Source organism: Myotis myotis, unplaced genomic scaffold (assembly GCF_014108235.1).
Source record: "Myotis myotis isolate mMyoMyo1 unplaced genomic scaffold, mMyoMyo1.p scaffold_m19_p_15, whole genome shotgun sequence".
NCBI classification, from domain to species: Eukaryota; Metazoa; Chordata; class Mammalia; order Chiroptera; family Vespertilionidae; genus Myotis; species Myotis myotis.
This window is the reverse complement of record NW_023416319.1, coordinates 11,382,122-11,407,373: the sequence shown is the minus strand read 5'-3', so window position 1 is coordinate 11,407,373 and position 25,252 is coordinate 11,382,122. Positions and strand designations below refer to the sequence as shown.

Genomic DNA, 25,252 nt, shown 5'->3' with positions numbered 1-25,252 from the left:
CAGAGGCATCGGGTATTTTTTCCATTCGGATTAAAATACGGCGCTCCTCACCGAGGGGCGGGGAGGGGTGCGGGGACGGCCAGGGGGCGGTCCCGGCCTCCCCAGTCTCCACCTTTTATTTTGACCGGCCAGCTGGCGGCAGGCTCGCACTAGGACCCAGGCGCCTCCGTCTGTCCTGTAGGTTCATTCAATCTCCCATACACACAGACCCACTGCGAGACCGACACACACTCACACTCGGGCACACAACCGCACGCAGTGAGGCTCGGGAAGTCAGATCGCCTCCTCGCCCGAGCGCCTCCTCCGCTCCAGCCAGCCGGGTCTCCCTGGGCCCGAGCCCAGCCGGGCCGCGCAGCCCTACCCGAGGACGAGCTCGGCGGCCCCCGGTCCCCCCATGGGCAAACGCGGACGGCCGCGCAAGGAGGCGCGCTGCGAGGGCGCGGGGCTGGCCCCCGCCGCGCCCCCGGCCGTGGCCGCGCCCCAGCCCCCTGCCCAGCCGGACGAGCCCGCGGGGGCCAAGCTCAGGTGCCCCTTCTCGGACATTTTCAACACCAGCGAGAACTCGATGGAGAAGCACATCAACACTTTTCTGCAGAACGTGCAGATTCTGCTCGAGGCCGCCAGCTACCTGGAGCAGATCGAGAAAGAAAACAAAAGTAAGTTTGGGGGCCCCCGCTCCTCCTCGGGGCCCGGCTCTTTCTTCCTCGCCCACTTGGGCGACCCCTGTCGCCTGCTCGGCCCGCGTCTCCCTCCCCCCAGCACACATCCAGCACTCGGCAGGAAAAACCGATGACACGGGAGAAAGGACACGCACGCACAAAGCTGCTAAAGATGTAACAAAGACGATCGGGGCGGGGGGGTGGAGGGGGGGTGTCCGTGCATCTGTCTGTCCGTCTCCCGCAGGCTGGGAGGATCGCCTGGACGAGGAGCAAGAGAGTGTTGTTGTTTTGTGACAACTGAGCCGAGAGCTCAGCTCTTCGAGGTCGCCTTTCTTCCTTTTTTTTTTTCTTTTTTTTTTTCCGGAGCCTTCTCGGGCAGACAAGTGTTGTTTTTCTGTCGCTCGTTCCTGGGTGGGGTGGGGAGGATTAGAAGCCGAAAGTTGGAAACCGTAGGCAGTGCTCAGCGGTTTCAGAAGGAGAACACACAGACATACACGACAACAATAACAACAGCAGCCACCGAAAAGCCCTTCGCGGCGTGGGCTCGGGCTGGCTCGGCTGGGCTTCTCCCTCCCGTCCGCTTCGCTTTCCTCTCCCCTCTCGCAGCAGGGCCGGGCTCAGGCCATCGCGTCCTCCGGTGCAGTGCCCCTTCGCCTCTGGTGCCCTGGGGTGCCACCCTCCCCCCCCCCCCTTCCCCTAAGAAACAGGCCGGCTGGGCCAAGCGGCGCCAGCAGCTCGCCCCGAACCCGCCGTCCTCCGGGGAAACTTGGCGAGGGGGACGCAGCTAGAAGGAAACTTTGGGATCTCGCAGGAAACAATAGTTGGGGAAGAAGGTGTGGGCTGTTGTGTGCGGTTTCTTTATTTTCCGGGAGACGGCTCCCGAGCTAGGGCGCAGGGCGAGGAAGGCAAACGCCTTTCTGGTCGATTTCTACCGTCCACCCCCACCTCCCCACCCCGGCTCAGGTGGAGAGTGATGCGTTGGGGGGGGGGGGGCGCGCTGGGAACCCCACCCCGGCCTGGCCTCCTTTTTTTTTTTTTTTTTTTGTATTTGTTTGTTTCATTTTTGCTCCTTCCAGCCAGGTCCCCCAGCCCTCCCCAGGCAGTCGACTCTGCGCCCTAACGGGGGCACCCGTGTGCGGTGTCGCCAGCACGGTCCTCACAGATAATAGCTGCGAGAAGGGGGCAGGGGCAGGGGCAGGGGAAGGGGCAGATAGAACGACAGACTAGAGAAGACCAGTCTGTTTAATCTGTCTGAGCAAGTAGGAAGATCAATAAGAAGGGGGGGGATGGTCCGATTGCAACGTGTCAGATATTGTAACCTCCTCCCCCCTCCCCAACACACAACAACAACCCTCAAACACAAAAACACAGTAGCTGACCGACACCCCAGGCCTCCAGGGTGAAAGTAAGCCTGTGTTGGCAACGCAATTTTTCAAAAGCCGTGAGGCAAAAACCCAAGGGTTTGTGTTGGGAGGTCGGTGATGCGATCTTTTCTTTCTCTTCTCTCGTTTTCTCGGAGTGCCTGCCTGGGTTTCGAGAAAGGCGCATCGCCGGCGGTGTAGCCAAATCAGATTGTTATTATTATTCGGAGTGTGTGTGTGTGTGTGTGTGTGTGTGTGTGTGTGTGTGTGTTGGGAGGGGGGGGTGATGGTGGTGGCGGTTGTGCATTTGTCAGGAGGGTAGTTACTGAAAAGCCAGAGCTGGTGGGGAAACGGGTGAAGACCTGGTTTTGTTTGGTGTGTTTGCTTTTGTTGGCGGGGGGGAGGGGCGCGATTTCTTTAGCTGCCCCCCTCCCGGGTTCCCTGTTCTCTGGAGCCCGTCTGGTAGCGCCGGCATCTGCGGGGAGGAGGGGGGGGGTGCACCCTAAGAGGGCACCTTGGAAGCGTGTGGCGAACCTGGCTGGCCCCCCTCCCCCAGTGGGGTGTACTAAGGAGGCTGCTGGAGCTTCCACCGCGTCCCGTCACCCCTTTGCACCCACAGACAATCGGAGACCTCAGCCACCCCTCACTACCCACCCCCGGCCTTCCTGGCCGCCGCCACCTCCTTGTTTACCCCAGGACGGGGCTCCGGCGTGGCCACTAGTCACGTAAGCAGAGGGCCGGGCTGCCCCGCATGGGGCGGGACAGCAACAACAGAGCTGGGCTCCCCAGGTTGAGAAAGCCTAGGGCTTCCTCCCGGTCCCTCTCCCGAGGCGTCTGCGCCGCACGTCCGCCGGCCCCCAGGAGGGGCTCGGAACCTCAGCGCCCCAAAGTCAACTTCGAGCGCGTAATCAGTCCCTCGGCCCCGCTGCACACCGTCCCCCGCACCCCCGCACCCCCGCCCGGATCCCCGCGGGAGTATTTTTAGCTCTCTTGCCTCTTTTCGCCGCTGCTGTTTGGCTCAGCATGACGTGATGTCAACAGCCCCCAGATTTCCCCGAGAGCGTGGGACGCTGCGCCGTTCCCGACTCGGCTACTGAGACCCCCCACTCCAGACCCCAACAGCTCACGCGGGCGAGGGCGACCTCCCGCAAACTACGGGCGACCCTTTGAGGGGCCCTCTGTTACCCCCCTTTCAAACTGGAAAGACCCACGGTGGCCACTTGATCCACTCCATCACCCCCCCCCCCCCCGCCGCCGCCACCCGCTCCCGGTCCGGGTACGGAAACCCGCGGGCCCCACGTCGGCCTCATTTTATTGGGGGCGCTTCTTGGCGCTGGCGGCGCTCGCTGTTGTTTTCTGCTCGCTGCACACAATGCCCGCGCGTCACGGCGGCCCGCGTGTGCACAGCAATAACGTGAGTCGGGGGGCGGGTCGTGCGTGCTCCCGGCTCGGGCACTGCGGGTCGCTCCGCGCGCGCGGGGCTTGTTTTGCTTCAGAGCCCCGCTTTCCGAAAAGCTTACATCATTCGTCGTTGGGAGGAGGGATGGGGATCAGGGCGTTCCGGTAGGATTCCGGCGTTTCCTAGGTCCCTGGTTTTTGGAAGGAAGCAGGGACCCTAGCTTTTTCATGATGATGATGATGGGAGGGCTCAAGTTTGGTCTTTTGGGCAAGTTTTGGTTCTTTTATTTTAGGTCACTACTGCAAAGGGCAAGGCTAGCCGGCTCAGGTGCACAACCTCCCCGCCTTCATTTCAGCCAGTTCCCCTGTAATCACTTGATCTCAGTTTCTCCGCCTTCTCCTCCAACCCCCTCCCAGCTAGAGACACATGGTTTCCACATGGAGACAAACTTCTTTCCTCTGACTGGACTTGACCTAGCTGCGTCGCTTAGCCAATCGGCAGCGGCAGCTTCGTATGACGTCACGCGTTGCTGAGGCCAGAGACAGGGGGTGGGGCCAGGAGGCAAGCCAGGAAATCTCTGGGAGTTGTAGTGCGGCCAGCTGGTCCAATCCCTTCTTAAAGGGACGCTCTTCTCCCCGGAGATGGCTGTAGAGCCTCAATTCGATTCTCCATTTCAGGTTCTGTAAGAACTTCCTGAAATGCCCCGATAGACCCTGGTCATGAGTTCACACGTTCCGTTTTTACTGTTGTTTGCAAAGTACTTATTTGGCAGGAGCTTGCCTTATTTTCCATTCTCACCAGAACTACTTTTCATTGCCTAGTTGAGGTTTCCATGCTAGGAGTGCTCACGAAGTTGTGGCCACCGTGCTGAATTATTCCCAGTAGATATGGTGAGTTTTCTTGGGGGGAGGGGAACCAAAGCAAGTCACCCAGGATTGACTGCTCTGTGCAAGGCAAGAGTTCCCTAGGCAGGTACATTCTCCCGAAGTTCCAACCGATGTGAATCCTTAAGAATCTCAAAGGCCTCCAGAAACATTAATCGCGGAGACTGTGGCTCTGTTACCACACATTCAGCACTTATATATAAATAACCTCTGGCATCATCACCTAAATCCATGTGGGGTCCAGGGGAGGGGTGGCAATTTAGGATGGACTGATAAACAAATATTTGCTTCCTGCTTTGGAAAAGGTTAAAACTGAGAGAGAAAGATTCACAAAGGGGTGCTGTGTGCATAAAAGCTGTTCAGTAGGCAAGTGGAAACAAGGAGAGGTCTACTCAGTAGAGGACAGAAATGAGCTTCTCCGTGCCTGGGGAAGGTGACGTTCGGGACAATGCTTAGGATAGAGAAGAATGATTAAGTGGGAGTAGAAGCTGTGGTCTGGGATGGATTACCTGGGTTTGAGTGTGAGGCCCTTTTCTGGGGGCATGAACAAGCCAAGGAGCAGCCTGTTCCTCCTAATGGAGGAAGCTGCTACTGCGTGGTATCATTTGGCCCCACCCTGCCTTCCTGACTTAATCGCCTCTGCTCCTGTCCAGCAGGTCTACCAGCAAGCACGGTTAATTGAGACATTCCTGGTGCCTCTGTGTGCCACTCAGACTCTTCCCTCTGTCTAGTATGCCCTCATTCTCTTACTCCCTTGGGGTTAGGTGCATCTTACCTACTTTTCAAGACCTAGGTCAGTTCCCACCTCCTCCAGGAAGCCTCCCCGGGCTATTTCTTAAGTCTGGGCAGTTGAGACAGTGAAAGGTTTACAGCAAGCATGTCAAACTCGAGGCCTGCAGGCCGCATGCCTTGTTTATTTGGCCTGTGTTAGCCTTTGAGCTTGACATGCTTGCTTTACCGTCATCAGAGGAGGGAACTAATTCCTTCTTTGCTGCTTATTGGCTGTGTGAATCTCTCTGAGGTTCCATTTCCTTTTTGTAAAATGGGAACAACAGTAGCACCAGCCTATGTCATTGCTGAACCACTAAACGAGGCACTCCCTTTAAACATCTAAAGTATCTGGAATACAGTAAATGCTCAATAAATAGTCACTCCTCCTAGCTTTGATAATCAGTACCATGCAATTTTCTACTTGTTTCCTGTGCATTTGCTTTATCCTCACAGGGAGATGATTAGCATCTTAAGGAAAAAGATCACCTACAGTTTCTCAGCATATGTCACTGTTGCATATAGCATACCACTGGACATACAGTAGACCAGTGGTTCTCAACCTGTGGGTCGCAACCCCTTTGGAGGTCAAATGACCCTTTCACAGGGGTCGCCTAAGACCATCCTGCATATCAGATATTTACATTACGATTCATAACAGTAGCAACATTACAGTTATGAAGTAACAACGAAAATAATTTTATGGTTGGGTCACAACATGAGGAACTGTACTTAAAGGGCCAGAAGGTTGAGAACCACTGCAGTAGACACGTAATATACATTCTTTGATTGATTGGATTTGTCATTTATTGGCTATGGCAGAGCAATCAGGTTTGAAGGCCAGGGTACACATGACAGACTTTCTAAAGATTTGGAGAATTGGAAATGTTGATCTCCTCCAAGAAGGGAGGGTTATGGGTAAATTACCCAGCATCCCTGCTCCTCTGTAAATGAGTGTAATAAAATTGCTTGTGTCAAGAGGCGTTGCAAAGATGGAAGGAGATAATGCATGTTTAGCCCCATACTTGGTATATAGTCAGCGCTCAATAAATGGTAGCCAGTATTGATACTATGCAATGCAATCAGTTGCTGCTGCTGCATGCATAATCCACACACTGTTCTTGGGCTGTAAAGAACAGAGCTTGCAAGGAGATGGTAGGTAAGGCCTGGAGAGCTGAAAGTGCATACTGAGATCAGCTGTGACTCTGAAAGTGCATTAGTTACTGGCTTAAAGAGCAGGGACTTACGCTTAAATTGAGGGTTTTGATGGCAACTAATGTTCAAGCTGGGCACATTTCTGCATGGCAGGTGTCTTATCATTCATTCATTCCACAAATATTCATTGAGCACCTACTATATGCAGTTGCCTTTTTTTCTGAAAACTCTGGGTTGATTTATGCTCGGGGTAGAGTGGGATATTTGTTTTTGATTGTATAAAGAACATTCTTAAATCAGACTCATATTTCCTCTGCATCCTAAATGATGTTCCCCATTCAACATTTTTTTCTGGTTTTAATATGATCTCTGCCCACTGGTTAAATGCCAGAAGTAGGCTTTCAAGGATATTATTGTGGCTCTTAGAGTCCCAGGGACTGGGTACCCTGCAGAGGGGACCCAGGGAAAGGGGGAAGGGCCTTAGGAAGTTGACGCTTAATTGAGACATTCCTGGTTTTGGGGGAAAGGGATATTCCATCAGCTGCAAGGCAAAACAAAAGCTGCTCACCTACCTTCCTTTAATGACCAAAACACTCTCCCACTGTCATACCCAGAAATGGGGTTTTCATCTGAGGATGGCTGAGCAAAAAGTCTGGAGGTAAAAATGAAGGAAATGAAGAGGGTACCAGCATGCAGCAGCAGCAACTAAATGTACCGCATAATATCAATACTGGCTACCATGTATTGAGCACTGACTGTATACCAAGTACGGGGCTAAACATGCATTATCTCCTTCCATCTTTACAACACCCCTTGACACAAGCAATTTTATTACACTCATTTACCGAGGAGCAGGGATGCCGGGTAATTTACCCAAAGGTCACATGGTTGGTAAGTGGCAGAGCTGAGTTTGTAACCTAGGCCTCTGATTCCAGAATGAGCCCGAGGTCTTAACCATATACACAGGTATGAATTTTACAGCCAAGGAATGAAGTCCAGAGAGGTGAAATGGCTAGTTCAAGGTCACCCAGCCACCTGGAACAGCGCTGCTATTTGAAATAGCCTGCTGATTGTCCACAGCCTTCCTGTACACACCTTGCTTACACAAAGTTGAGAAGTTAGGCTGGAAACAGAATAGCCAACAAGAGCGTTTTCTTGCTTTTAAGAGTTGTTCAACTCTCTGGCCCTAACTCAAGTTCATGCTCCTAGGAAACACCCTCTCCCTCCCCCCACCCCCCCACCTCTGCCTTTCCCAAGTCTGCCCTCTGGGCATATTAGAGGACTTGGGGCTGTTGCTATGGTACTGGAGCCAACAGCAGGTTCATCAAAAGCTGGGTCTTTTTCCTTAAAACAACAACAACAACAACAAACCCTGCCCTGCAGAAGCGAATTGGCCACAAGGATTTGCATCAGTCATTGTGGCTTGTTCTGTTTTAGATCCCCCTGCCTCTGCACCCCGCCCCCTCCTCCCTACCACCGCCACTTTCTATAAATACAGTTAGATAAATATTGATTTAAACTGGGTTTCTGGAGGAGGAGCACATGGTTGCCCTGGCCTGGTCTTCACTTAGATACCAGCACTACGCCAGGCCTGACACACCTAAGCCCTGACAGACAGCTCTGGCTTCCAAATGACCCATTCGGGGGAGGTGAGTTGTGGTTTTGTGGCTTTTGAGTTTAAAGAGAGAGAAATAAAAAGTAGTAAAAAAAGCAACAACTCAGGAAGAAATGGGAATCCTCCTGCAGAAGGAAGAAAGCAGGCCGAAATAGAGGGAGGTTGACTGCCGTCTGGCCTTCTGAACTATTCTCTTCCCTTTCCCATTCTTCCTTCCTCTCCATTTTTGGGTTTTGTTTGGAAGGGAGGCAGGTGGTGAGACACAGCTTTGGGGCCAGAAGGAGCCCCAGAGGTCACAGCATCCATCATTCTCACTATACAGTCGGGGAGGCTGAGGCCCAGAGAGGGACAGTGGCTTGCTCCAGAGGACACAGCAGAGGCAGAACCAGGTCCTTCTGGGCTGGGTTCTCTCCTGCCTGATATGAGAATGGTCCCGGCCTGAGCCCCAAACTGGGCTTGTGTTTTACAGGTCAGGTGCTCATAAAGTCAGCAGCTCTCAAACCTGGTTTACTGATTCTAGGGTGTGTCCAGTTATTGCAAAGGTCATTGCAACATTCGCAATGGTCTTTCAAAATGAAGCTAATTTGAATTTGCCATTTAGAAAAAAATATTTTCTTTTCTCTTGGGGGTGGGGAGTGGGAAGGCGGTGAGTGACAGGATGGCAACACAAGCCTTCACTGAGGAGGAGGAATTCAAGTCTTCCCAGAGGGGCCTCTCCTTGGGGGTGGAGGGTGGAGCTCTGGGCTCAGCCTGGAGGGAGACTTCAGTTCTGCAGGGACAGACACCTGCTTGCTGGCTCTTCTGCTAAACTAAAGGGGAGTAATTGTCTCTGATATCATTGTCCCTGAGTGGCGTGGCTGGAGGTGTTAAAGCTGTCAACAGCTGACTTGATCTCTCTGGCCAAAAATAATGGGGCATTTGCTGCCATTCTCCTGAGCTGGAGGTTCCTTCTTTGCTTCCTCATCTGGGCCCCTTGCTTATGAAATACTTTAAAAGTTCAGGTGCCTCTTGCTTGAGCAATAAATCTACATGAAATGTATATAAATAGGATCCCCCTTTTTTAAAAATTTAGAGAACCTCTCTTTAAAAGGCCCTTGTGGCAAATACGTTTATAAAATATGGAATTATGTTATGTGCCAGGAGTTCTCCCTAATGTATTCTGTGAGTTCATTCATTCATTCATTCATTCAACTGGTATTTAAGGGGCACATGTTGCTTATGTCAGGCACTGTGCTAGGTCCCAGTCTCTTTCCTCATGGAGTGTATACTCTAATCCAGTACCAGGTTTTAGAAATGCAGCTGTCTTAAAGGGAACCTCCACAAGGTGGGAATGCATCTGACCTGGGTTTTGTGTCTTTGGTTCTGGCTGTCATTATAGATAAAACAAAACTATACCTTGGGCTTCCAAAAGGAATAGTTTCTGCCCTCCCTGTACCTCCACTTTCCCTTTGTGGCCCCCATGTTTAAAATCCTTTGTGTTTTGTGTTTGTCCTTGTAAGTTTTACAGATCTGACTTTAAAAAACCCACACATACACACACACACACACACACACACACACACACACACACACACACTGCCTGAGCTTAGGAAACCAAGTACCGTGTAAGCAGCCTGGGAAGTAAACACATTCCACTCTCAGTTCTTTACAGATTGGTGCAGTCCGTACTTGGAGGATTGTCCCCACCAGTGTTCCTACCAAGCCTGCTCTCTCATGCAACATGCCCTTGGCCACATACCTCTAATATCCAACTCCGGCGTCTGCTAAGGAAATTTAAACACAGCAAAATTAGAAAGACAAACAACGTCCTGAGAGAGAGGAAGATTGGGAAATTCAAACTAAGGCCAATAAAAGGGGACTTGGATTACCTACTATTTGAGATATTTTACTCTGCATCTTTATTGCCATTGGCGAGGATACCTGAATAAAGATAATACAACAGTATTAACAGAGGGCAGGCCCAGGGCTGCTCTGTTTCTGGCCATGGGTGGCAAGTGGGAGCTCGCTCGCCTTTGTTTTTATTTCTGCAGGGACCCAGAACTACCTATGGTGTCCCTGTGTTATCTCCTATCTCCACCACACCCGACCATCCCTACCATAGTTCTTGACTCCCAAGACTCTGAGTGCCTTGCATACAACTTTCCATCATTCTTTCCACGAGCTGTAAAATTTAGCTCAATTCAATAAACAATGTCTATAACCTGCCAGGAACCAGGTTATATGGAAGCATTCGGTTCTTCCCAAATGCTCTATGTATGGTGTCCAGTTCTACATTGCAATGTCCATGATAGACACATAGAGGCCAATACATCTGGTCTGTCTCCTGGGAGTCTGATAACCGGTGTCAAGTTTTCTCCGTTTTCCAAAGGAATAGTGATAATGGCGCCCCACTTTTTACTGAGCAGTTACTATGTGCTAAGCACAATGCTAAGTGCTTTACATTAAATCCTCACAACCATCCAATAGGAAGATAGGTGCTCTAATTACCCTCATTTTATAGATGAGGGAAACCTTAGCCTCAGCAAGGCTGATGGATTCCAAGGCCACACGCTAACAGAGAGTAGAGCTGAGACGCAAACCCAGGCTTTTCTTTCTAGGAGAACTTCGGGCTCTGGGAGAAGCCTCAGGAAGCAAGAGGCAAGAAACGGAATCTAGAATGTTTGAAGTCCAGGCTGAGGGTCCCCTGGGAATGCCTCCCTGGAGCGACTTCCTTTACTTCCCACTCATCCTGGGGCAGAGAGAGGGCAGCCAAAATCTTCCAGACCTCTCTGGGTGTTGACGCTGAAGCCAGATAGGACCCTTTTTTTTTCTGGAGGACAGTGGTGTAGGCTAGGGTGTTGCTACTGGCACGTGCAGTACTACCTTGCCCAGCAGCCTTGGAGAACTCATCCAACCAGTAGGGCTCACCTGTGGCTCTAAGTGTTAGGGTGTCGGGGGTGTGAACCCACACCCTATCAGGCTGTACGAGGCTTCCTTAAGGCGCCCAAGTTCGTAGGGCAACTGGTCTGGCCCATGCTCGAAGTCAAGGGCTTCTGCCAGAGAAGCCAGAGGAGAGAGGCAAGTGTGAGCCACGCAGATGAGCTTTGGGCCCTGGCTGTCACCATGACAGCACGGGCCAGCTGGTTCCAGTCAGATGGCATAGGTCCAACCACCTTCTTCCTTTCCTTGGTGGAGATCTAGGAAACCGGAGTAATCCTAAATATAACTGGGTTCAAGTCACTTACTTGTTAAAGCCCTTCGATAGTTTCTTTCCTGCCTCGCTTAGAATAAAACCCAGATTCCTTCATGGCCTTCACCCTGACCGTGGAGTGGGGTCTGCAGATGGGAGCCGAGGTGTGTCCTGGGGGCTTGTCAGGAATGGGATTCCCGGGCCCCAACCCAGACCTGCTCAATCCGAATCCGCATTTTACAATTCCCAGGTGATGAGTGTGTCCATTCAAGTTAGAGAAGCTGGCCCTTGTGACTTCCCTAATTGCTTCACCCACCTAAAGCTACTCCACCCATTTTTTCTTTATCCCTTATCCAAATTTACCACAATTTACAATGATTTTACTTGCTTATCACCAGTCTGCCAGGCTAGAATACAAGCACCTTGAGGACAGGGACCATAAGTAATTTTGCTCATTATTCTGTCTTCAGCGTCTAGATTAGTGTCTAGCACATAATCGATGCTGAAGCAATAGATGTTGAATGAATGATGAGTTCTCTGCCTTTAACCTTCTGACCTAGTGTCTCTCAACAAGGGAGCTACTGGTGAGACAGTTCTTGTGTAGATTTGTCCAGAATATGGCAGGTTTTAACATCTTTGGTTCCCAATCACTAAATCCTAGCAGTACCCCAAGTCATTGTGATACTCAAGAAACACACGCCTGCCTGGCCAGGGTGGCTCAGTGGTTGAGCATTGACCCATGAACCAAGAGTTCATCGGTCCAATTCCCAGTTAGGGCACATGCCTGATTTCAGGCTCAATTCCCAGTGGGTGTGTGTGCAGGAGACAGCCAATCGATGTTTCTTTCTCATCAGTGTTTCTATCTATCCCTGTCCCTTCCTCTCCTCTCTCTCTCTCTCAAATCAATAAAAACCTATTGAAAAAAGAAAGATACTCCTACACATCTTCCAAAGCCTTCTAGGGGGGGTGACATTACCCCTGGTGGAGACCGTTGCCCTAATTTTGTTTGACCTTGTCCAATTGAACATACCCTGATGTATACCACGGGGTCCATGAGTTAGAAAATCCAGGTTTGAATCCATTCACTATGTGATCTTGGTTAAATCACTTAATCTTTCTGGGCCTCATCTGTGAAACAGGAACCCCAGAGGCATGTTGAGAATTAAATGAACGGACTATAGGAGCAACACCACGCACTTACTTGGCTCTCATTACATGACGACTGGTAGGCAAATGGAGGCAGTTATTCCAGGACCTTTGGAGAATCCCAGAAGCCTAGAATCAGAACGCTCGAGTTGGAAGAGATGCCAGTGTCCTTGGGCAGGCAAGGACCTGGTATTTTTATTCTGAATGGTCCACCTAAGGTTGAGAACTCAGCCACAAGGCAGCAGGGCTGGGTGTGTAATTTAATGTCCGGGGCCTGGCTGGGCTTAAGGGTGACCTCCACAAGTTTCTGCTGCCTGGAAGGGAGTGGCGATGCCAAGAGGTGGGGGCAGGGCAACTCTAGGCACGATCCTGGCAGGGATGGAGGGTTACCCAGTGCTGTGGCAAGAATGTGGGGCATCCTCTTAGCAGCAGGGGAAGGCCTCTGTCAACCTTTTTTTTTTTTTTTTAAGGTTTTAAAATCACATTGTATCTAACTTTGAAAGAACAGGTCGTTGCATCCCAAACCCAATAAATGCCACAAAAATTTATAGTACAATCTTGCTTTTGAATATAGATGCAAACATTCTAAACAAAATATTAACTCATGGGATGGCAGCGTTTCAGAAGAATAACATACCATGGCTGACCAGGCGATATGCCAGAGATGGCTGAAAGTCACCAAGTCTACTGCTATAAATGATTATAACCACAAATTACAGGAGTACAATACCTGACCACAGCAACGAATGATGAAATGTCATTTGAAAAAAGAATTTGGGAGGCATCTGTAATGAAGGAGACGACGTCCTTCCATCCAACACAGATTATTTACCTGTGGTGGTCTTTTAATTAAAGCCGGGTAGTGTGCCGGCGGACCATGGCTTATGGTCCTCACCGGCGAAGGAGCTGATTCGGAGGCCATCCTTTCCTTAGGGAAGAATGAACCTTGAACAGAAAACAAAAGCAGTTCTTGGATTCCTTTGGAATGTAACTTGATCTTGATCCTTAAAGGAGTGAGGTGCCACGAATTTAAAAGACCAGAAAACTCACTCCATGTAAAAAATATATATATTTTAAAAACATGAGTAAATCTGAAAAAGAATTATGGAGATGGGCAGAGAGCACCAGGCAAGAGTCTAACCCTGAGTCCTAACCCTTGTTTGACAGACGGCTGTGTGGCCTTGGGTAAGTTACCGTACCTCTCTGAGCCTCAGTTTTCCCTTTTGAAAAATGAAGACCGGATTAAGTAATTAGCTCAACGATAGAAACGTCTATGAAATAAACCACAAAATGCTATTTGGGGGAACCTGAACTTGGCACGCACTTCGCAAAATCCTCCCGAATACCTCATCAGTTGCACCCCCAGGTGGGGTGCTCCAGAGTAAGCAAGCCTCTTAGATGTGAGTGCTGAGTCCTGCAATGCAGAGTTCTTCTTGGAAGGAAAGGGAAATCTGAGAGATGAACAAATAACGAAGCCACCGAAATGGGCTGCTGTAATAAGGGCCATTAAATACAATGTAAGAAGCCCTTTTCTATACGGGGGGGGGGGGGGGGGGGGGAGAGATAGGCCAGGATGCAAGTCAAGTGCAGCTGTTTGAGCCTCTGCCAGTGGCCTGATCTCACCAGAAAACTGAAGTTAAAAAACAACAAACTTCCAGATTCAGAGAGCTCTGCTTTCCCCTGCTGTTTCCTCCCACCCCCTCGTCCTTTCTGTCCCTTTCTCCCCAGCGCAGGCACCTGGGTCAGTCGCCTGCTGCTTTCCCCTGTGGTTGGGATGCCAGCCGACAGCCCTGGCGACTGGAGCTCTGGGAGGCAGCAGCTACCCCTCGGGTCTAGCATTACGTCATCCCTTCTAGACCCAAATATATCTCGGCTGCACACAGACCTGCAGCTCCGAGCTGCCACTGACTTGAGGAGAGCTTACGCATGAAGTTAGGCAAGGCTGACTCACCGGGAGGAGGGAAGGGTTTTCTGCTGCTCTTCATGTTTCTGGGCTCCGAGGGGAGGGCAGGGGAGGAGGCTGCGGTTGTCATTTTGGGGGTGAGGGGAATAGAAAGATGTAGAACTGTTAGGGTTCTCACTTAGGAGCTCAGGACTCACCCTCCCCTGCCCCCAACCTTGGTTATTTGAAACCCCCACCCTTAAAGATAATTGCAGAAAACATTGCCCTGCACAGGAAGCACCATGCAGTTCAGAGTTCTCTTAAGCTCCCGGTGTCGTCAACACAGTGACTTCGGACTTGCACCTTCACCTCATGCTCCCTTCCCCTTGTTCCATCTCTTCTATCTGCAGCAAAGATAAGAACACAGACCAGCCTCCTCCATTGTTCGTGAATATGCAATAAATCACTCGAAAACCTGCCTTGAGTACACTGGACAGGGAAGGGACCCCTAAGAACTGAGAGCTTGGCCTGCTTCCTCCAGAAGGCAGATTGTCTTCATGGGGCCATGTTTGTGATAGGCCTGGGGGCTTCTTCCACCTTCAGGGAGACTCCCCGAGAAAGCTGCTTTCAGGAGGGGACAGAACCAGAGACATCAGTAGAATTCCGGGTTCTTTTGTCAGTAGACTTGGGAAGCAAATGCTTTTCCTCAGTTTCCCCACCTGCATGTGTAGGGCAAACATGGAATCATGTGAGCAAAAGAAAGGGCACGGCTGGCCCTGGGTTCCTCCAGGCTGGGACTGATGCTGGGGGATGGCTGGTGGGTGGCATCACTTTCCTGAGGCTAGAGCCCCAAGCTTTGAGCTGGAGGAGGCCCATGTGCCCAACGTCCAAACAAGAATTCTGGAGTCACCCAGAGCAGGGAGAAGAAAGTGGCAGCTTCAGTTGCTGTTAGAAAAGGCTGGAGCCCGAGCTGGTTTTTCTAAGTGGATAGAGTGTCAGCCTGTGGACCAAAGGGTTCTGGGTGCGATTCCGGTCAAGGGCACATAGCTTGGTTGCAGGCTCCTCCTCGGCCTGGGCCCTGGTCAGGGCTCCTGCAGGAGGCAACCAGTTTATGTGTTTCTCTCACACCGATGTTTCTCTCTGTCTTTCCCTCTCTCTTCCACCCTCCCTAAAAATAAAAAATAAAAATAAAAAAGAGAAAAGGCTGGATATTCTATATATAAACCAGCTGTTAACACTTTCCACTGCCCACCATTACATCATCTCTCCTCTTCTTCCATGTATGCAGGTGGCCTTTTGGTGGCTCTTGGCCTACTTTCTATCTCCCCATCTCCCTCTTGGCCAAGGCTCTAATGAAGGGCTGATTCAAGCAACAGTTTTTCTGGTTTATAATACTCACCTGTTCTGAAATATATAGTAAAAGACAAGAATATAGAGTTATTTTGTGACTTTTAGTTTATCTGTATGTTTCTCTTATTTTATGCATATAATATAATAAATATAATATAATATAATATAATATAAATTCACTTAAGAGACTATATTATTAAAAATCACTATAGACATAATGGATCCAGGTTAATCCTTATGTATCTACTTTACAAGATTTCCAGTAATAATTATTCTTTCTAGGCTAACTAAAATTTCCAATATGTTTCAACTGAAAAACTGACTTTTCCCCCAATGTGAACAATAACAATTTCAGGAGAAAAAACAAAAAGAAAGGCTGGTTAATTCATCTGTAGGTCAACTAAGAAAGGCCAGACACGTGCACCAAGCATCCCACTTTCTCTTAATAATGTCCTAGGGCTTATGACCTATGCATTAAACCCATCTTGAACCCATATGTATTTTCAGTTTGAACTTTTTTTCTTGAGTGCATGTCACATGGCTTAATTCCCATTGGGTAGACTTCTACTTGTCATAAAACTACCTCTTTTAAGTTCTGCAGGTAGCTCTTAGCAATTTGAGATCTAAAGCTTAAAGGGGTTCTGTAAGTGGTAGAAATAATTTCTGCCCTGACCTAACAGATGTTATGAGTGAACAGGTATTGTCTTTTAAATTATCCTATTCTTCCCCTACCCAACATGACCCTTTTTGAGGCTGGAGGGTGGTTGTTAACCAATACCCAATAGGAAAGTCCAGATCTGAAATGACCCAGCCAACAGCTGAAAAAGCACAGTCCCTGTTTTAAAGCCTTTACAAAAAAATTTAATTCTCCTGTGGCTTGTGAACACCTCTCATTTTGGGTCTCCCTGCTCTTGATGGACCATCTCTTTGGTTCTTAAATGTGGTGCCAAGTATAATATTTAAAAGGGCTGGCAGACTTTTGCAGTGTTTGACCTCATTGGAAATATTGTTCACTTTTGAAAAAAAAGAAAGAGGGTATTAAAATGCAGTATGAAGCCCATGACATTTTTGAGAGTAAGATTTTCATCCTGAGTTGGTATTTTCTGCAGTAGCCACTGGAATTTCTCCCCTCACCAAGAGCTTCCTGTTATTTTGGATGTCCACCAGCAGGTTAAAATAATCAGGGTGGGGAAAAGTTGTAGATGTTTACATAATTACCAACTTGGTCCTAGAGCATTCAACAGTTATGACCTTCTTGCCCTTCCTCTCCCTGGACCCGAGGTTCTCAAACAGAGATGATTTTGTGCCTCAGAAGACAATTGGCAATGTCTGGAGACACTTTTGGATGCCACACTGGCTGGGGTTGGTGTTGTGCTACTAGCATATAATGGGTAGAGGCCAGTGATGCTGCTGAACATCCAAAAATGCACAGATCACCCACTGCCTCGTTCCTCCCCCCCCCCCCCCCCAGGAATTATTCACCCCCAAATGTCAATAATGCTGAAGCTGGGAAACTCTGGTCTAGACTTTGAGGACTTGGAAAGAGGGTGATGGTGAGGGCAGCCATTGACAGTCTTTTAATGTGGTCCCAGCTGTCGTTAACCACTGCTTTCAGTTCTCTCTATGGAAAACATGAGAGGAAACAGTCATCATGGCTTCCATTTATTGAGTGTCATGTACCAAGTGCTGGAATTATTTCATCTTCACAATAAGCTCGTGCTGACTATACATTCTTTGAGAGCAGGGGCCTTGTCTGTTTCTCTCATTACTGTACACTTTATGTCTAGTACAGTGCCTGGCATGTGGCAGGCCTTTAACATGTGGATAAATGGAGCAATTATATCCATCTTACACATGAGAAAAACGAGGCTTGAAAAGACCACACAGCTAGTGTAAGTAGCAGAGTCAGGATTTGAACTGACCCCGTGTGACTTGAGCAACCAAATCCCTTACTCGCTGAATTATATCCTTCACTTGCAGCACTAGAGCGGTTTTCTGGCCTCTAAAATCACTAGTGAAGGACTGAGGGGGGAGAAAGGAGTTTTTAAAAGAAGATTAAAAAGGAAACACTTAGCTCTAGGTGAAAACTGAGGTAGGAAGAAAGGCCTTATGGAGCCCTCTCTGCTTCTGAAGGGATCTTCCCTTGTTTCTGGAGGCTGATTTTGGCTTTTCAAGTGTTTCTCGGTGTGCTGTCTGAGCAGCACATTTTGCAGAGGGGGAGACTAAGGCACAGAAGTTACAGGAGAGTGGGAGTGGATGAAGGACTGGAACTTCGGAAAAAGAATGCTCCAGCTCTGGGCACCCGCTGGTAGTCGCTGAGAAAAGGGCAGTGGACACTCAGCTCACTCAAACCCTTGCCCGACAGAAGCAAGTCCAGGTAACCCCTTGGGCTTTCTACCCTATAGAGCAGGCAAACGTAACTACACATCCCAGCAGCCATTGCGGAATCCGGCTGCACGCAGGAGCAGCAAAGCGGTCCGCGTACTACAACTCCCGGCGTGCAGTAGGCGGGGCGGGACTACATTTCCCAGGAGGCAGAGGAGGGGCGGGAGGGGGCGGGCCGCGGCGCTGCTCCCGCCCCTCCCCGTGCTCGCGCGGAGAGGTAAACAAACCGCGCGCGGGCTGCGGGCAGCGCGGCCAGGGCGGTGGGGCAGCAGGCACGGCGGGGCCGGGGGCGGACAGCGCGCCGAGCCGCGGTCGGGCTGGCCGGCCCCCGCCGCACATGTCCCAGGGCGGTGCCGGACTGTAGCCGCCTGCGGTGCCTCCTGTGGGTCGGGGAAGGGAGCGCGGAGAGGCCGCCACCGCGGTGCCCATGGAGCGGGTGCGAATGATCAATGTGCAGCGCCTGCTGGAGGCAGCCGAGTTTTTGGAGCGCCGGGACCGAGGTAACGGCTGGGCGCCGCCGCCGGAGCCCGCGCACTCCCGCTCCGCGCGGGGAGTGCGGTGCGGCGGGTGAGATGCGCGTGTGAGGAGGGGTGTGCGCGTGTGAGGGGAGGTGCGCGTGAGAGGAGGGGTGTGCGCGTGTGAGGAGGTGCGCGTGTGAAGAGGGTGCATGTATGAGGGGAGGTGCGCGTGTGAGGAGAGTGCTCGCGTGAGGGGAGGTGTGCGTGTGGAGAGGGTGCATGCATGAGGGGAGGTGCGCGTGTGAGGAGAGTGCTCGCGTGAGGGGAGGTGTGCGTGTGGAGAGGGTGCATGCATGAGGGGAGGTGCACGTGTGAGGAGAGTGCTCGCGTGAGGGGAGGTGTGCGTGTGGAGAGGGTGCATGCATGAGGGGAGGTGCACGTGTGAGGAGAGTACTCGCGTGAGGGGAGGTGTGCGTGTGGAGAGGGTGCATGTATGAGGAGGGTGCGCATGTGAGGGCAGTGCATGTGTAAAGAGTCGTGTATAAGGAGTCGTGTGTGCATGAGGCAGTTGCGCATGTGAGGAGGTACCGCTGACTACGCGTATATGGGTGAGGTGTATGCGCATGTGAGGGGAAGTGTGCGTGTGTGAGAAGGCTGCAGTTGTGAGGAGGGTGCGCTCGTGAGGGGAGGTGAATCTGTGAGGAGTGTGCACACGTAAGGGGAGGTGTGCGTGTGTGAAGAGCGTGCATGTATGAGGAGGGTGCATGTATGAGGAGGGTGCATGAGTGAGGGGAGGTGTGCGTGTGTGAGGAGCGTGCATGTGTGAGGAGGGTGCATGTGTGAGGAGGGTGCATGTGTGAGGGGAGGTTGCATGTGTGAGAAGGGTGCATGTATGAGGAGGGTGCATGTATGAGGAAAGGTTGCATGTGTGAGGAGGGTGCATGTATGAGGAGCGTGCATGTGTGAGGAGGTGTGCGTGTGTGAGGAGCGTGCATGTGTGAGGAGGGTGCATGTGTGAGGAGGGTGCATGTGTGAGGGGAGGTTGCATGTGTGAGAAGGGTGCATGTATGAGGAGGGTGCATGTATGAGGAAAGGTTGCATGTGTGAGGAGGGTGCATGTATGAGGAGGGTGCATGTGTGAGGAGGGTGCATGTGTGAGGAGAGGTTGCATGTGTGAGGAGGGTGCATGTATGAGGAGGGTGCATGTGTAAGGAGCGTGCATGTGTGAGGGGAAGTGTGTGTGTGAGGACTGTGCGCGTGTGAGGAGATGCACGTGTGAGTTCGCGAGGGAGCGGCATGTGGGAGGCCCTTTGTGAGGGAGGTGGACACACGTGTGGGAAGGCGCATGTAGGTCTGTGCAGGAGGATGAGGGCGGTGCAGGGGCAGGGAGCGGGTGGGAGCTGGGAGGCTGGAGAGCAGGCGCCTGGAGAGGGTGAACCTGAAGCTGGGGGAATGGGACCCAGGAGCCTGAGGCAGGGATGGGAGCTGCACAGGCAGGGCTGGGAGGCCGGCTGAGAGCTCGGGTGGCGCACACTGGGGAGGGGCCTCTGGAGATCCCGTTAGGGATGGGGAGACCAGAGGAGATGTCAGGAGACGGGCATGAAGAGCAGGAGCAGTGGGAGTTGTGGTGTCAGGAGAGAAAATGCCCTAAGACGAGGAGATTGAGTCATTTTAAGTACATGAAAATGTGGGGCTTAGAAAGCCACCTTCTAGCCTGGGAAGAGTTCAAGGAAAGGGGAAATTGTGAGACAAGTGAAATGAGTGAGGTGAACGGTAACCTGGCTCAGCAATTAGGGTAAGTCAGGAATTCTTGGAGAAAATGACTTTGTTAGAGGGATAAGCGACTTGATTTAGAGGACGTCTCCACACACCTTCCAGGCGGTTGATTGGGTCTGCGTGTAATGTCACAGGACTGATGTCCAGGCAGGGACTGGGGATTTTATCTTCCAACCAGAAAGAACGGGAAAGTAGTGCCTCTTTTTCTTCTCCTGTGTTAACAACCTGCTACTGCAAGGACTTCCGGCGCTAGGGATCCATGGAATTGGGTATATTTCTCATATCTTTTTTTCCCCCCTCGCTGTCTCTTTAGAGTGTGAACATGGCTACGCCTCAACGTTTCCCTCCATGCCGAGCCCCCGGCTGCAGCATTCGAAGCCCCCACGGAGGTTGAGCCGGGCACAGAAACACAGCAGCGGGAGCAGCACCACCAGCACTGCCAACAGGTAGCAAGCTGGGGAGGCTTAGAGAGGACGACGTGAGGGAGGGAGGGAGCACACACTCAGGCACAAGCGCCAGGCCTGCTGACCGCAGGTCTCTAACACCAAGTGTGGAGCAACACTGCTCAGCCAGATGGGTCCTTTTACCAGCACCCCTGGGGATGTGGCCCTTTTAACGTAATGAAGTGTAGGAACCATAACCTGACTTGGTGTAGAAGGGAAGGAATAGAACCTGGAAAGACAACCAAACAAGTTGTTCCTGTTATGCATGTCAAACATTGGTCTTGTATGTCATGGGATTGAGTGGGAGGTCTATGATTTGGAGGGGCAGTGGGCTGACAGGCTTTGCAGCGTGTGTACATGCATGCAGCAACATGCTAAACGTAAGCTTGGGCCCCGCTTTAAACTTGGGATGATCCAAGAAGAATTTTTTAAAAATCAGAAATATCTCAGGCAGGACATAAAGCAGAATTAAGGGTTTTGTTAAACGAACAGACATATTGTATTAGGTACAGTAGGAAGTTAGTGGGCATGGTCTGTTGGTTGTTTACAGATGAAGGGGAAGAACATGCTATGGTTTTGCCTTTTACTTAATAAGATTGAATTGGTAAGGGAGCAAAAAAAGAAAAAAAAAGGAAAGATGCTTATTCTTCAGTCAGAACAGACCCCTAGAAAATGCTTGTCTGGATGTACATCAGACACAGTTGACTTCCATTTTTTGAAAATTTTTGGTGGTGACTGGCTGTCTTTTCAGTGTTCTTGTTCGAGAGCGCCAGTGAATTCTAAGGATTCATCTCATGAGAATTTCAAAAGGCTGTCTTTAAAGGAAATCAACTGAGGCTGCCTTTTCCATGGATGAGAGGAATTGAGATGTTTCCCCCTGAGTCCCAAAGCTTTGTCTAGGCAGCGGTTCTCAACCTATGGGTCGCGACCTTTTCACAGGGGTCGCCTAAGACCATCGGAAAACACATGTATAATTACATAGCGTTTTTGTGATTAATCACTATGCTTTAATTATGTTCAATTTGTTACAATGAAATTGGGGGTCACCACAACATGAGGAACTGTATTAAAGGGTTGCGGCATTAGGAAGGTTGAGAACCACTGGATATAAACATGCATTTTGGAGGGGCGGAGAGCAATCTCTGAAGGCTTTGGAGAATGCCAGACAAGCGGTTGGATAGTCACTTAGGAAGGCAGCAGGACCAGGGGCTCTTACTGATTGATGCAGGAAACCTAAAACTCCTGTAGAGGACAGAGCTAGAAAGGTTAGATTTTCCCATTCTGCATTTATAACATCACTGAAGCAAAACTCTTCTCCCTTTGACTCGTCTATAAAGCTGTATGTTTCCTATTTTGGCTGCTTTTCTTCTTCAAGATTATTCTGTATTTTTTAAACTTACTTTAAAAATAATTAACCATAAGCTTAATATATCGTATTTATGTTTATGTGTGGGTCTAGAGCAGTGATGGCGAACCTTTTGAGCTCAGCGTGTCAGCATTTTGAAAAACCCTAACTTAACTCTGGTGCCGTGTCACATATAGAAATTTTTTGATATTTGCAACCATAGTAAAACAAAGATTTATATTTTTGATATTTATTTTATATATTTAAATGACATTTAACAAAGAAAAATCAACCAAAAAAATGAGTTTGCGTGTCATAGGTTCACCATCACTGGTCTAGAGGGTTTATTGTGGTATAGTAGGTTTGGGATGAAAATATATAATATGATAAGCATCATTTAAAAAATTTAAGTGTAAATTTTCTTGCTCTTCATAGTTTCTCTGGTTAAGGAATCGGCAATTAAGACATATTCATAATTTGTGTGTTTTTTCAATCCATGGGTGGATTAAAAAAGATCTTTTTTTTTTAAAATTTGGAGACCTGAGAAGAGTACCAGATAGAACACCAGACTTGGATTCTGTCATGCTACAAGTATTTATTGAGTCTTTTTTCTAATAGAAGTCAGGTATATGACCTCATTGCATTTTCTCTCTGCCCCTTGACATTCTTATTTTTAAAATAAGGGAATAGACTACATATTCCCCAAGGTCCTTTCTTCCCTCAAATTCTATGACACTGATTTATTGACAGTTTTAGAGATCAGTTCCTCTATTAGTTATTCACTCTACCACCCCATCATTTCAGATGTGACATTTTTATTAACAGCTCAAAGATTACAGAGACATAAATAAATGTGCATTTCTAGATTTTTACCTATTATGTTACAGGTCATTAATAAGTCTTTGTCATCTTTTGACTCCTACTTTGCTAAGCTTGGGGTTTTGACTAAGTGGTATTTCTCTTTCACGCTAGTGTTCCTGTCAGGATTCTACTATTGTGTGTGGGACCACAGTGCTAATTACTGTGTGTTTTCATATAGCATGTCAGAAAATTTGTAAAACTAGAAGCATTCTATGTTCTTACAGTACCCAAGGGAAAATAACTGCATGCACATTGGACCACCTAAGACTAAGGAAGGTAATTTTTCATGGGAATATAAGTAGAGAGAGAAATAGATTTTAGAATATATTATATCAAGGTTCTCTCATGGGTGAGATTTAAACTGGGGCCTGTAGATAAAAATTAGTATGTTAAAGTGAAACACTAGAAATTATTCCTCCTTACAGTTTTTTTAAAAAAAATTTCTGCTTCATGAAGTAGGGGAGCCAAGAATTAAATTCCAATGCTGGAGTACTTGGGAAATAGTGTTGTTAGTCTTTTTGTAAGGGGAAACTGTAGACTTCCTGTTAACTTGAAGCCTATTACTGGATTTAATAGAGATTTTATTATACTGGTTACATAAAGCAGAAAGAAAGAAAACTTGTAAAAATTTTCCATTTATTAGTAATCTGAAAGAAGGAAAGGAATAGAGTCGATGCATATATATGTCTTATTTTCCTGACAAAAAAAGCTATCTTTGTGGAAGTTTTTCTTCCTGTTATGCATTTCAAACATTGGTCTTGTATGTCATAAAATGACATTTGTTTCCTTGACATGGCAACATCTTTAAGATACAATGTTGATTGAGTTTTTCCCCCTAATAATTTCAGATATAATAAGATAATCCTGACATCAAATGTTATTGTACAAATTTATGTTTCTGGTTGATTCCTAATAGTATACATTTCTATTCCTCCTTTCCCCTAAGTCTTGAAATCTTCTTTTCACAGAAGTACAAAGGAGAGAAAATAAGCGCTATGATGTAATGTTATAAGCTGCCCCCTTGGAAATCCCAGTAATTTTGACATTTGGAATCTATGACACGTAATCATTTTTTGAATACATGGTTGACTTTACTGTAGGCTTGGTCCTGGGCTTCTGGCACACTACCTGAAATCACCCTTGCTAAGATGTTACTGCTATTAGAGAGCCTGGCTACAGTTGCTTATCTGGCTTATTGAGGAGCATCAGATAAGCTCAGATTCCTAGATTATTCACTGTTTTGTTTCACAACGGAAAAAATATCTCAAGATCTGTCATCTTTAAAATGCTGCTAACTCTGTGGCTTCAGTGTGTAACACTGATTTCTTCCTCAGTATCTCTTCAGTCTGCCTCCCGTCTTCATTACTACCCTCCTAATCTAAGACACCGTCATCTCTCACCTGGACGACCGCCATAACCTCCTAACTGGTATCTCTGCAACCACTCTTACCCCAGAGATAATTCTGATGTTTCCTCCTATCTTTTTGCCCGTACTCTGTTCTCTGCTGGGGAATAATTTTTCTTCCTCTTTGGCCAATTTATCTCTGCCTAATAACACTCTTATTTCCTCTCACTCATAACTTCTTCAGGAAAGCTTCTCCTCACCCGCAAAAGTAAATCAGATGTTCACATACCTCATAGCACCCTTATTTTTCCTTCTTATAGTATGCAGAAATATAGTTACCTGATTGATTAATTCATGTCTCATTCGCTGTGCTAACTCCACGAAGGCAGGAATTGAATCTCTTCCACTTAAAAATGTACCCCCAGTACCTATCACGGTGCCCTGTATACAGTAGATGTTTCTTAAAGAATGGAAGGTTTTAAGACTCCAGGTAGACTGTTAGTTGAAAGAGACTTCTCTTTTGTGCTGCATACCATATTAGACTCTTGAAGGAGAAATGATGGAAGAATATGCAACTCTTACTTTAGCAAACTCTTTGATTACGTTGTATTCTAAAGATGTTAATGATAACATATTTGGAAAGGAAAACAATACATAATATTTGAAGAATAAAAATCTTCAAACCACCAGTTCTATAGAATGTTACAATTAATTTTAAAGAACACTTACTGTGTTCTTTGTCATGTGAAAACAAAATCTCAAACTTTGTGTATGCAAAGAACCATATGTCTATCAAATATTGATATGTACCTGTGACATATGCATAGTAATTGCATTATTTTAAAGTGATCTAGAAAGTAGTGAGTATAAATTTATGTTTGAATTTCAAGCTGATGAAAAATTTCTTCTCTTTAGTATCTTGAATGATTAACACAGTCTGTGTGATATGTCCTGTGATATTGTCTTCCACTAAAATCGAGTTTAAATGAAAAATTCTCAAGAATTATTTATATACCTTTAAACAAACTCAGACTTTTCATTAAATGCTTCATTGAAGCATAAGTTTGCTGTTGCTTGGTTTCTTAAAGATATATTCCTCTGTGGAAATATCTTTCGAAGGAGACTTAAATGATCTTGCCTTGTAAGTCAGTAGGGTAACTGCTTCTGTTCCTATTTGATGAGAGGCCTTTTGCCAGAATATTAAATATATGATGTGGATAAGATCACAAATCATAGAAAGAGAATTCAAGA

General features: G+C 48.3%; 1 protein-coding gene across 2 annotated transcripts in view; it reads left to right on the top strand.

The window, feature by feature from the left end:
• The first annotated feature begins 394 nt into the window (after nucleotides 1-394).
• MXI1 (MAX interactor 1, dimerization protein) overlaps nucleotides 395-25,252 on the top strand; it is a 70,184-nt gene continuing 45,326 nt past the window's right edge. The window contains exons 1-2 of one of the 2 annotated variants that reach the window (XM_036336037.1): nucleotides 395-656; nucleotides 20,321-20,453. In XM_036336037.1, coding sequence (XP_036191930.1) covers nucleotides 395-656; nucleotides 20,321-20,453 — 395 coding nt within the window. Of the gene's footprint in view, nucleotides 657-18,003; nucleotides 18,274-20,320; nucleotides 20,454-25,252 lie in introns of those variants that run through there. The other variant, XM_036336038.1, reaches the window with a different exon arrangement.